The sequence below is a fragment of the Capsicum annuum genome, chromosome 1, assembly GCF_002878395.1.
Source record: "Capsicum annuum cultivar UCD-10X-F1 chromosome 1, UCD10Xv1.1, whole genome shotgun sequence".
NCBI lineage: Eukaryota > Viridiplantae > Streptophyta > Magnoliopsida > Solanales > Solanaceae > Capsicum > Capsicum annuum.
In genome coordinates, this window is record NC_061111.1 from 35,043,068 (window position 1) to 35,056,450 (window position 13,383).

A 13,383-nucleotide genomic window follows, 5' to 3' on the forward strand; every position below is an offset into this window, starting at 1 on the left:
CAAACTAATTATTATGATTGTTATTCTTCTAAAATTTGAATAAAAATATCACAAACACGAGCTAAATAAGTTTATTTAACCATAATCAATTGAATAGAGAAAACATATATTTTGATAAATATGATTGATAGATATAAATATATTTTATATATTCTTAAATTTGTTGATAAAAATTCTTAATTATTTTTACTTGAATTAATTATTTTATTGAATTTTATCTTTTTTAAAAAATTACGGAATTTAGTTAATAAGATGAATTTATGTAAAAATTTAAAGATTGAGGTTATATGTAATAATAATGAAAGTAATAATAAAAATTTTTGAAATTTTATTCCAGAATTATTTTTTAAAGTTTCATGATCAAACACCATAATTTCTAACTTCGAAAAATTTTTTTGAAAAAAAGGGGAAAAATATCCCTGGGCAAACGGGCCCTAAATAGTACAACTTTAAATAAATAAATATTTTTAAATGAAGTAAAATAATTTTGTGTAATAAATAATAAAGTAAAAAATATTCATCGCCCAAAAAGTGTACCCGCCGTTCCCTTTCCCAGTCTCGTACAATAGCACTCCTCATCTCTTTGTTTCTCTTTCCGTCTCTATCTTGTTTCATCTTCAATCAATTCCCAGTGTGCAAAAAATGCAGGTGAACCTCATAATTTTGTATAACTAAAACATCAATTTCATATATTCAATTCCCCTTCTTACCCAAACCTAATATGTTTCTACTCTTCGGTATACATGTTTTTCTAAAGCATCAAATTCATGTGCAATGGCTCTGAGTTTTAGTGCACCGGGCCGCCTGTTTTTTTTTTTTTTTTATCAAATTTATACTCAATTTCAATTTACATATGTTTGTGTATATTTAATTTTACCTTCATATTTCAAAATTGATTTATATCTATCCAGACTTCCTCCAAAACCCTAATTTATTTTTATCTAGCTCAGTGTACATGTCACTGTAATTTTTTTCTGTTCATGAATTTGTCGAATATGCAGTTGATTAGTGAGTTTATTTATTTATTTTTTTATACATAGGCTAGTGACAGGTTCAATATAAACTCCCAGCTCGAGCACTTACAAGCTAAATACGTTGGAACTGGACATGCTGACTTGACTAGATTGTAAGTTACTCGTTCCTAAATAAGTGGTTATTTTAGCTCGGACGCAACCCATATGAAACTACCCATTCCTGAAACAAAGTGATTTACGATCTTACCCTTTTTTGAAAAAAATTGTTCTTCTTAAAGTTGGAAGAACATCGTTAGTGTCTTTTTGATTATCTAAAACACCATTTGTTTAGAACAAAATGAAAAAGGCTAAAACACCACTTATTTAGGAACGGAATGGAGGGAATGCATATTTTTGTATTTGTTGAAATTATTGATCTTGTTTATATTAACTATTGTTTCATATGAGGATTATTTATTGTCTCTGTTTGACATAGATTGTCTATGTTGAGAGTTTATTTTTACAGTATAATAACTTTTGAGATACTGATGTTTTGGATATTCTTTATTTGGTTTAGTGAGTGGGCGGTAAATATTCAGCGTGACAGCTATGCATCCTATGTTGGACACTACCCAATGTTGGCATATTTTGCCATTGCAGAAAATGAGTCAATTGGAAGAGAACGTTACAATTTTATGCAGGTTTGTGCTTTCTTGAAAATGCTTTGTTTCCGTAGATCTTAATGTGCTGGCTTGCGTAATGAATCGTTTTCAATTTTTTCTTATTTTGACTTGGATAATGAGTGAACTAAGTGCTATTAGTGCCTGTGCGTTTTTTTACCAACCTTGATGTTAAGAGTAAAGGTTGTGCAAGAGCATCATATTTTCTTGAAAAAATGATTTATTTGCTCTAATAAGTTGTAGCATCTTCTTGATGCCCCTTTTTTTTCTGAGTAAAATATTTCACCTGTAAGAAAAAGTTGTACTATTTCCGAACCAAATATCAAACTGATGAATGCATTTGTTGGCAAAAGTCTGATTAGTGCTTTTCATTAGAGAATGCCAAGAGAAGGTTAGTTGTCAATCTTATTGTTAGAGTTTTCCCTATTTGAGTTGTTATCAAGTTTTAGCTGAGGCCTCAAACGAAACTAGCAAGGATCTGAACTAACGCAAAATTGGAGTAGATGCTAAACCATTAAGTTGGAATGGATATGCAGTTTCCGGGGAGATTTTGGTTGGTAAATCTAGGAAATTATGCTAAGTTGCCAGGTTTACAAATTCACAGGAGCTAGCATCAGTGAAGGTTGGAACATGTATACCGGTAGTTCCAGGTCAAGCTCTACTGAAAAATTGAAAGGGAAGATGTGTTTGACTGCTTGTACTCATCGTCTTGCGCCAACATATAAAGGACATCCCAACAATAAGTTTACTTCCTTAGCGCACTGGGTGGTAGGTATATGGAAGTTAAATATTTTTGGAAAGGAGGAAACATGAAGTCCTCTAACTGAAACATTAACAAATTGAGTTTTTGTGACTATATACCAGAAGGTTGTCACACTTCCTTGAATAGAAATTGCAATACTTCTCCCTTCGTCCAAATTTGTGTGGCGATTTTTCATTGAGCATGGAGTTTAAGGAAGAAATACTTTTGAAACATGTGGTCTAAAACAAGGTATAGATATTTGTGTGGCTATAAATCATCTAATGAACGGTAAACTTAGAAGTTTAAACTCTCATTGTTTCTAAACAAGGAAGTATGACATTCTTTTTCGGTCAAACTAAAAATAAACGTATGCCACATAAATTGGGATGGAGGAAATAACTATTTTTGTGAACGTAGAAGTCTTAAACTTGTGATGTAGAGCTCCGATTAGGCTTGCTTGTTTTGCCTGTTCTTATTCTAGTGGCTAAACCTTGTTAAGCCCAACCCATTGCTATGTTGGCACTTAATATTTTTATACGGTGAAGGTTAGTCAGAGAACATTAAGAAAGCAGGTTTATCTCCAATGTGTATGCTCTTTGGAAGGCTATATTAGAAATGCAGTTAGACATGATCCCACTTGTGGATGTTTGTATCACAACCTGTTAAATCATGGGCGGAGCTAGCAAGGATGGTCAGGTGAATGCCCTTCGCCGGAAAATTATATCGGTTATATAAGTAAAATTCACTTTACGTAGTTAAATAATATGCTTTAAACAACCTTCAAACAACTAAGTCATCCGGCCCAGCGGGATGAATTGTTCAGTAAAGGCCATGGGGCAACGCATGCCCAGGTTGGATTCTATCCAACCTACTGCTGGTCTTTTTGATCTTTTAAAAATATTTTTGAAAGAGCTCCTATTTTAGCAATATTGTGGTATAATAATAGTTAATTAATCTGATATTAATGAAATAATAATTCAAAATTAATGTTACTTGTTAAAAGAATCCTTAATTTTAGACCTACAACGTAATTAGATTTTCAATCGATTTGTCTTAACTTTCTTTTCTTTTCATTAATAAAATATTTTGTAAATAAAAAAGCTCTCTGTATACTTATGTATCGCTTGAACACCCTTCGTAGAACTTCTGGCTCCGCAACTGTGTTAAATGCAATACTTTTTAAGCTACTAATCTGGAGAGCCAATCACTTCCTTAATAATTCTAGTGTTGATGAAAGGTTTAGTTGTTTCATGTAGAAGACAGAATGTTCAAGTTTGTTTATCGCTGCCTATCGAAATATTACAACTTGCTAATATTCTTGCCATTTATAGACGTAGAACTAGCAAAAGTATTGCATTTATATCATTTGATTTGATGTATGTATGATAGATTGTGAATATGCATCCTTGATTTTGGTCTGATACTATTACTAACCTTGCATAGTTGCTTGCGTTTGTGCAGAAAATGCTTTTACCGTGTGGCCTTCCACCTGAACGAGAAGATGATTGAGAGTTGCAATAAATAAAGGCAGGCTGCAAGATGTAAGGGCCATAGACCATAGCTTTTCTTGATTACCTTCTCCCTTGCATTTTTTTCAAGTAATGTCAAACTTATATTGATCTCAGTTTGAAGTGTAATGGTCGGTTTGGTAGTTATGGGTGTTGGTCAGACCTTGGGAAACACATTACATTTTATCACTCTATCCACAACCTCTTTGTGATATGCCAATTCCACTTCATCATTCATTGTTTCTTTTCTTGAACGCTTTTGAAGAGCAGACATACTAATTGATCGATGGAAAAGGAAAAGGTTCAGCGGTATTTGGTGTGCATTAACGAGTCAAAATAGATTGAAATAGATAGTGTACATGGTAGTTATTTCTATTTATGTTATGGGTGGGGGGAGATAATTCAAAATTTCCTTCTTCTACACAAGCACCATCATAGGAAAAAAACTTTTATTATTTTTTTTTGAAATTGGTAATTGTTTCTATTTCTGTACGACAGTACATGGGTTGTACTGAAACCATGTTTACAAAAGCTCTAAATCTACTGTTCTATCCCTATAATGAGTCTAAGACATCAATGATAGAGACAGTGTCATTAGAGTATATCTGATTACACCAAAAACATTAAGTCAAAATGCAGTTCAGCCTCACTTGCTGCATACTATTCTCTATGTTCTCAAAAACTCTTAGGGTTCCTCTCCGTCCAGATTGCCCACCAGATAGTAGCGGGAACTATTCTCCAATCCTGTTCTTTGCATGTACTCCTGCTTCTTCCCAGCTGGTTAGAGTCTCGGTAATTTTCCCAGGCATAGTCCATGGCTATATTTTTTAGATTGAGAAATATTCTCCCCAGTTGACTAGTGACCCTACAGTGTATGAAAAGATGGACCACTGTTTCTCCCGTTTCCCCAAAGAAAAAACACCTAGAGCACAATGGGATTCCCCTCTTCATCAGGCATAGATTCCTTTGCCAATAACCAAACAAAGCAGGCCACTTTGTGTGGGATTTTAGCTTTCCAAATATGTTTCCAGGGCCATCTGAGTAACTGCTGATTTGTTTGGTTAAGTTTCCTGGAAGTTGTATTTACTATAAAAGTCTCTTTGCTGATCCCTTACCATTTTAGAATGTCTTGTCCCGTCTTTAGGCAATTAAACTGGTTAATGGTATTGAAAAAATCTATAACTCTAGGAATTTCCCGATTATTACGATTTTTCCCGAACCCAAAATTCCACCCTTGAGGTGTCCACAATTCAGCTATTGTGCTTTGCTGATGTAGACTAGACTATATATGTTTGGGAATAAGATTTCCATCTTGCCTGCTTCATGCCAATCATTCTTCCAAAAAATAGTTTTAGCTCCATCTATCACTTCAATCTTGATGTTGACTTTGAATTCATCCCATAACATTCTGATCGACTTCCATAAGCAGACACCATAAGGAGTAGTGACTTCCTTTGTCATCCCGTTATCATGTTTCTCATATTTGTTCTTGATGACGCTGCGCCATAGGTTCTGATTTCCATTATCATACTTCCAGCGCCATTTCATTCGGAGAGCTTTACTTTGGTTCTTTAAGTTCTTGATCCCCAAACCCCCCTTTGAGATGCATTAGTAGATCCATTGTCTCCATTTGTACCCAAATCTCATCTTCTCTGGCAAACTCATAGGAAATCCCCAATTGACATGATCATAAGCTTTTTCATTGTCAAGTTTACATAGTATTTCTGGTTTTTTCAAACTCGACCTGGAATCAATCGTCTCATTGGCTATGAGGGCAGAATCGGTAATTTGCCTTTGATGAAAGCTAATTGTTGAGAATCCACAAGCTTTGCCATCGCTCTTTTTAATCTTTCTGTGAGCACTTTGGAGAAAAACTTATATACACCACCTATCAGGCTGATAGGTCTAAAGTCCCTTAATTCTTTAGCACCTTTCTTCTTAGGGATCAAAGCTATGAAAATGGTATTAAAGCTTCTTTCAAACCTTTCTTACTCGTGGAACTTCTTAAAGGTCTGCATAATGTCATGTTTCACCACATCCCAACATTTGATTAAAAACCCCATAGTGAAACCCGTCTGGACCAAGTGCTTTGTCAATTGCACACGGCTTTAAGCAACTCAGCACCTCATCCTTTTCAAAATTCTTTTCTAAACCTTCCATTTCCTCCGCTGTCAGCCTTGGACAATTTGTGAAATTACTAGCAGGTCTCCACTTTACTTCTTCAGAATATAACTTCTGATAGAACTCCACAATTTCCTCTTGGATCCTGGACTAGGTTCTTCTGAATTAGAAGTTGGTCAATATTGTTATATCTCTTATGTGCATTAGCCATCTTATGGAAAAATTTGGTGTTCTTATCCCCTTCTTTCGGCCACAAGGATCTGGATCGTTGTCTCCATGATAGTTCTATATTCTTAATCAAATCCTCAAATTTCATGAGAACAGTTGCCTTTTCCACTGATTCTTCTTCTGTTTGAACTCTGTCTGTAGCAATGCTTTCCAAAGATGCCAATTTCTCTAGTAATCCCCTCCTCTGTTGCTCCACTCTTTTAGCACTCTTCTTAATTTATATTTTAGGGCTTTTAACTTGGAGGCCAAGATAAAGTCGAGCCTACCAATATAGTTGAAAGAACTCCACCATTCCTTCACTTTATTCATGAAGCCTTCGATGTGTAACCACCAATTCTCATACTTGAAGTAACTCTTATTCTTCTTCCAGGTACCACCTTCAATAACAATTGGAGAATGATCTGACACTAATCTTTGAAGAGCAACTTGCTTCAGATTACTGAAAAAGTCATCCCATTCTTGAAACACCAAAATCCTGTCAATTCTTGAGGCTATTCTTTGATGATCCCCTTTGAACCATGTGTAGCTAGCATTTTCTAATTGAAGATCAATTAAATTCGTATCCTTAATCAGGTCAGAAAATTCCCTCATGCCCTTTGTTCTTCTAGTACAACTTTCTTCCTCATAGATATATCTAGCCTCATTGAAGTCCCCACAAACAACCTATGGTCCTTCAAATAGACCTCTGATAGAGCCAATCTACTCCCATACTATTCTTCTTTCCTTGTAAGAGTTAGGAGCATACACTCCTGTTATATGACAGTTGAAATCCTACAATTGTGCTTCAAATTTGTAGGTGAGAGTGTAAGCCCCTACCTTTAGTATTTCCCCCTTCCATACTCTACTATCCCACAATAATAATATTCCTCCTCTAGTTTTACTAGCCTCTAAACATGCCGTTTTTATCCAACCCCCCCCCCCCCCCCCCCAATAGTTATTAGACCTGTGAAATCCCCCTCTATATTTGTCTCCTGTAAACATATGCTATCAGCTTTCCTGTCCCCCATTATGTTCGCTACAATTCTCCTTTTGTCCCTGCTGTTCAAGCCCTTACATTCCATTATACAAGTTTGAATCGCATCATGAGATAGTTCGGGTGTTTCTCCCCTTATCTCTACTCCTACCACTTTTGAATTCTACATCAAAAGCCACTAAATTTTTCAGTTCTTCAGGGCTTTTATGTTTTATCTTCTTACACACCATTGCAGATTCCTGGCATCTTGCTTGTCAAGGAGCTGTCCACTTGCAGTAGTATTTCCATGGCTTCTTCCTTATGTCCTTGAAAATTAGCCCCCAGTAATTTCCCCAATTTAAGCATGTTAGTTTTTACCCATGCAGAGACCTCGTTCTCCAAAAAGTTATTCCTGTATATGCAATGGTTCTGCATCTTCAATCTCCCAATCTTCAAAGGAAATCCCTTCCTTATGGCTTGATTTTCCAGTTTGGTTTGTACGACTGTTCTCATATTCAATTCTCCCCTTATGTCTTCTTGAATATGTCTTCTCCATGGTTTGCATGGGGTTTTCTATCAAATCCCTAGTAGAATTCACCATCGTAATTTCCTGCGCCATTCTCTATTTTGATCTTGCACGACTGAAATGGAGACTTGGGATTTTAATTCTTCGGGGGTAAGCCCACTAAGCTCACTGGAAAGATCGTTGTTTATAATCAACTGAGTTGGGCTTGTTATTTTGTTAAAAACAACAAAACTTGCTGGACTAGGCCCGTCATCCTCTTCATCATTAAATTAAACTCCCTCATGTTGGACCCAGAAAGGCCCAGTATTGGACTCTGCATTAAGTGATTCACGTGACACTCATGTGGAGATTTGTCCTCCAAACTAGCAGCTGTCAATAGACCCTCCCCCACATGCTTCTTTGAACGAGAATCCCTAAGAATTAGGGATTTTTTTACTGAATCGCAGTGATAGTCATCTTTTTCATGCTTTTGACGATTTTGTTTACTATCCTTTTGTCTTGAGGCGGGGGTCTATCAGAAACAACCTCTCTACTTCTTCGGAGGTAGTGGTATGGACTGCGTACATTTTACCCTCCCCAGACTCCACTATGTGCGAATATACTGGGTTTGTTGTTGTTGTTGCAGTGATAGCAGAAGCTCTGCAATACCTGCTGGTCCGAGGCTTGAACTGGGTATTTTGTGGGACTGTCTTCTCCGGTAGGTTTGCAAATTTTTTCCGGCGACTCTTCGAACCTCACTTTGCTTTCCGCCCATATCGGAAAATGATAATTAATCCCTTCTCTCGAGATTTTCACCACTTTCGGTATGTTTCTTCCGTCGTTAGCTACCAAAATTCTTGCCCACTTCATATGATTCTTCGGTTCAGTCTCTTCTTCAGTAGCAACCCATCCGCCACATATTCAACCAATTTCCACGAAAACCTGATGCGATCGGAGGTGTAGGGGAACTCCCACCACTTTGATCCAAGTTTCTTGGGTTTTTGGGGAATTTGGAACGCATCCTGTCACCGGGCACCACCATTCTAGGTTGAAAGCTATATTCTTCCACTTCCATTGACCTTGTATCATTTGTTCTGCCATGAATCTGTTGGGAAATTCTAATAGGAACATGTCTCCACCCCGAAGGTCTTCTTCCACTTGGTCGATGACCATCTTCTTATCTCAGATGAAGAAGGCTTTCTTTGCTTACCTGTTCCAAAAACCCAACAAGACATCTGTTCAATAGACCAGCCTCCTGTTTATCTGAAGTGGTAGCCTCGTGATGGTCCTTAGAAATCTATTTGCTATCCCATAGAGCTTTAGCATATGGATAGTTGGGTTGGGTTATTCTTGAAAGATTTGCTGGAGCCTGTCTTTTGGAGCATTTAGTGAAATCCTCTATCTTAAATGTTATATCACACCAACCAGCATTTACTACTGGTTCTGGAATGATGATAACAGATCTCCCCCCAGCATTTAACGAGATGACACTCATGTACCTCCCATTTTCATTATGTTTCCTGGTTCAAAAGTACTCTTCTTTTTTGTCAGCAAACTTCCATCTTCTAATGTTCTTTCTTCTGATCAGTTGATGCTTCTCTTAACCAGAAGCAAATCCGCTCCATCACCTTACTGTTGACTGTAGATCTCCACATCATCCTTCGACTCCTCTACACCCATTTGTACCAGATTAGTCCATCGGAGTTCCATCTAGTGATATCATGTGATTTGAAACCAGCATTGAAATATATTCTGTTCTCTCCCATTTCTATCGAGGGAAAGAGCTAAAAAAGAAACAAGAAAACCAACTATCGCAGAAGGAGATAGCCTTGAAAAGTTGTGAGGGATGGTAGTTCTCAGGCGACCTACCGGAAAGAGTGTCCTCTCCCCCCACCTAGGAAGTAGGAGAGAGAGTTTTGGGGAAATGTGCCTGAGAGCATGTAAAATTAGAAGCTCCCTCAATACATTTATATGGGGCAACTCTTCAATTTAGGAATCTTAAAAGTTTTTTCTTTTAAAAAAAAAATTATGCTTCTCATACTTATATAACAGTGGCGAATCTAGGATTTCTAGAACATGGATGGAGAAAGTGTATTTAGTAGGAATTGATCCCTAGTCTCTAGGTAAATAACTCAACCGTTAAACAAGTGCATTTGGTTTTCTTTTAGCATGGGTGCCACCAGATAAAATATTATACCAACTTTAGAAAATATATACATAAAATATCTAGTTCTACATAAAGACCACGGGTTCGCATGCCCCATATTTTTGCCTTTATATTTGCCATTGCCTATATTCAATTAATTCACAATCTTTGGCACAATATTAGGCCAACATACAATTTGCATGCATTGAGTAGTGATGAAATGCTAGACTGTATCAAAGATATTCAGTCAACTGTTTTATATATCATGGAGTTTTTGTTATATACACTATTAGCGTAAGAATTATTTATGCAATTAAGTCATCTAAAGAATATCTACAGGCAGGCCTCTTTAAAATGCCAAATATGTAATCTTGAAAAAAAGATAGGTTACTTGTTACAACAGCATCACATGCTGTAAAAAGGTTCATACTCTAATGATGCATATAACTTAAATGCAATGTAACTACAACAAAGACTACTTCTTAACATCACCAGTGAAAGCTAGAACGGTTTGTATAATTGTGAGTATAAGAAGTGTGATGGCTGCCACGGTTGAAGCTCCTGCTCAAGGACTCTGAAAATAGTTGTGCCTCAAACTTGCCATCATTCGATTCCATGGTTTTTCACAGTGTTGAATCGATTTGCTGCATTCTTCATTGTAGTAGAAGTCTGTCATTGTCACCCCATCTGAAAGTTTCTTGAAGATGCTGGCCACTTCTTTGTCATCTCCTAGGTCCTTAAGGATGATTTTGTGTTGACGAAGAAAATGCACGTCTCTGTGTGAGCCAATAAGCTGAGTCATTAGATGTGCATAATTTGAAAAATAAGGATATGCATCTGAAGAACGTTGCTCATAAGCTATCAAATTTCTCATGAAGGTCTCCATTGAGTCCTCGATTGCGAAGCAAGGGATTTTCAATAATCCCTTCTTGAACTTGATATCGAACAATGTTGTTTTATCAGCGTCATTTTCTTCCACGGATCCTATTTTTAAGAAGCTAACTCCAGCATCATAAAGCTCTGTTGCACTTGGAATATGATGGCATTGCCATATACCAAGGACATTGGGGGTTTCGTTTGTCCTGGTTAATGGCAAAACGTTACCACAAAATCTTATCTTGCAACATTTGTTTTGCTTGCTAGCATTTGTAGTTTTCATTGCTGATGGGCAACAAAATATGTGTATTGCATGAACTAGATGGTCGATGCGTTCTGCATTAAAATTGTCAATTTCTGACCTGGATGTAAACGTTGCCTTTGGGAAAGTGTTTAGTAAGGTCTCTCTCACCATGTACAAGAAGCTCGCTTCTGTAGGATGCTTTGTCATTCCATGAAGCATGGCGAGGACAAAGAAAGGAAGCTGGTTTTCTAATAACACCATGTCTCGACATACTTGATCTATCATCCATTGCAAGTTGATGATTTTGTCGCCATGTTCTCTTTTCTCGACTTCACAACGCTCTCGAATAAACTCCACACAAAACAACCATCTAGCAATAACATCTCCAAAAATTTGCAAACTACATCAATATCGAGGTTATCGTCGTAGCATTTTAGTGCTTCATCTTTCTTTTTCTCCAATGCACTAATGCAACTTTCCACATCAAGTCCCTCTTTCCGCTGGATAAATCATCGTAGGTACATCAATTTGTACTTTTCCATCGAACCAAGTTCAGGATTCCTTTTATGGTAAGGACCAATGGAGATCAACATTGGCGTATAAGCATCTGGATTTGATTTTCGTATCCCCACATTTACTTTGAATATGGTCGCAAATTTGATACACGTGTTGTCTAAATCCTTAAATCTCACATCAAAGATTTGATTTGCAGATTTCTTTATTTGCAACACTAATTGATCTTGACCACTTGTTCCTTTATCTCGATTGAATGTTCTGTTTTCCTCCCTTCTATCTGTAATTAGTAGAAAAGTCAATACTTTTTCTCATTTTTACATTCCCCTTTTCAAATGTAAATTGTCAGTGCTACTAAATAATATGACCAGATAGACAAAATGAAAAGACTCAGGGTGTGTCTAGTGCGGAGGAAAATATTTTCAACTTCTGGTTGGTTAAAATGTGTCCTAAATATTTTCTTTAGGAAAAAATGGTACTTGGAATCTCATGGAAAGGACTTCATTGGTCGAAGTAAGGAAAAAGTTTCATGTGACATTTCTCGCTGATTAAAATCCTTTTCAATCCCATCACCCACCCCACCCTCGCCTCCCCCCTCCACTACCCTGACTCCCACTCTCGCCTCCCCTTGCCCCCGGCCCCCTCCCACTACACCAACCCACATTGTCACGTCCTTTTGCCCCCTATCCCCTCCCACCACTCCCACACTGACCCCCACTCTCATTCCATCACTCCAGCCTCCTACCACACACCACTCTCAATAGTGCTTCCTAGGCTATATTGTTCTTGAAACAATAGTTTCTGCCTACTAAATAATGCTAGAAAGTAAGTAAGAAATCACTTTTAACTTTTAGCAACACATCCAAAATTTACTTTTATCTTTTCTAGTATAGATTATTTTTGAGAGTGAATATAAGGAATTTCTTTAAGGTACATTCCACAAGTCTTGAGTGTGACCACTGATTAGAAAAGAGTCCTACCATTTACATTAAATTAATAAATACTAGATATGTGTCTTTGATCGTATACACATTTTTCATTTAAGCATGATGATTCAAGGGTATGCACTTTTACTTTAATTAGATTGATTTGCTTTTTAGTATAAACAACGGATATAGATAAATATTCAAGTTCCTTAACGTACACACAATCTACCTTGTTCCCTCTTTTATTATTGCTATATATGTAAGCTTAGAAACTAAGGAGATACCTCATGTTTTGTAGCTTCTCTTGGAGGAGGTTGATCAATTAGTACTGGAAATTGGTGATCTGTTGGAACAATCTCAGTATGGTGCGCCATGCCGCTTGATAACTTTCTTGGTACTGTAATCCCAAAAGAGAGGTAGAGATAGTGAACCCTTTTATTCAAATCATAGATGGTCAATGTTGGACCAATTCTTTGTAGAATTCTATATGGGGAAAAATTGTATCACAGAGTACGTTATTACTACACCTTATGGAAAGAACCTAATGTTTTGTCGTCGTGACAGCAGTTTTAGTTCTTAAAATTGAAATACCTAAGTTATTCTATGCTAAAATTCTCACTGGATTTCCGTTTTAAAGATCAATATCTTAATTTTTTGTCCTCGATTTATATAGTTTATTAAATATAGACATGTCAAAACTACTCCTCTTTCTTTCATCTCCATCTTCTATGTTAGTGCGATAGAAAAATGAATACTCGTTGCTAATTTGTAATTGATTTAGACTTAGAATGTTGAAGCAACTTGAAGAACACTCTTGTTGAATTGTGCTGAGCTTGATTGTTGAAGAAGACAAAGTAGGTCTATTGTTTTTGAAGACTTGGATCATTGAGAATTGTTGTGATTGGATATCAAATTTAGGTCTACTTTGAAACAAAAACGTGTTACTGAAAATTTTGAGCAAGTCTGGTGATTCGCCAAGTGTTGATCCG

The 13,383-nt window shown here is 36.6% G+C and overlaps 1 protein-coding gene and 1 pseudogene across 1 annotated transcript; one reads left to right on the top strand and one right to left on the bottom strand.

Annotated features, from left to right (window-relative positions):
- The first annotated feature begins 491 nt into the window (after window positions 1-491).
- Window positions 492-13,030, top strand: LOC107854277 (uncharacterized protein At4g14342). The gene is made up of 5 exons (XM_016699288.2): window positions 492-648; window positions 1,041-1,126; window positions 1,531-1,654; window positions 3,837-3,916; window positions 12,693-13,030. Exons 1-4 carry the CDS (start codon window positions 643-645, stop codon window positions 3,882-3,884), a joined length of 264 nt encoding a protein of 87 aa, XP_016554774.1. The 5' UTR covers window positions 492-642; the 3' UTR covers window positions 3,885-3,916; window positions 12,693-13,030.
- Window positions 10,311-12,768, bottom strand: LOC107854274 (annotated as a pseudogene).
- Window positions 13,031-13,383: the final 353 nt, after the last annotated feature.

Excerpts from the sequence above, each read along its gene's own strand:
- LOC107854277 (XM_016699288.2), top strand. Across the intron at positions 1,127-1,530 it reads CATGCTGACTTGACTAGATT|TGAGTGGGCGGTAAATATTC; the intron begins GTAAGTTACTCG and ends TATTTGGTTTAG. Across the intron at positions 1,655-3,836 it reads AACGTTACAATTTTATGCAG|AAAATGCTTTTACCGTGTGG; the intron begins GTTTGTGCTTTC and ends GCGTTTGTGCAG.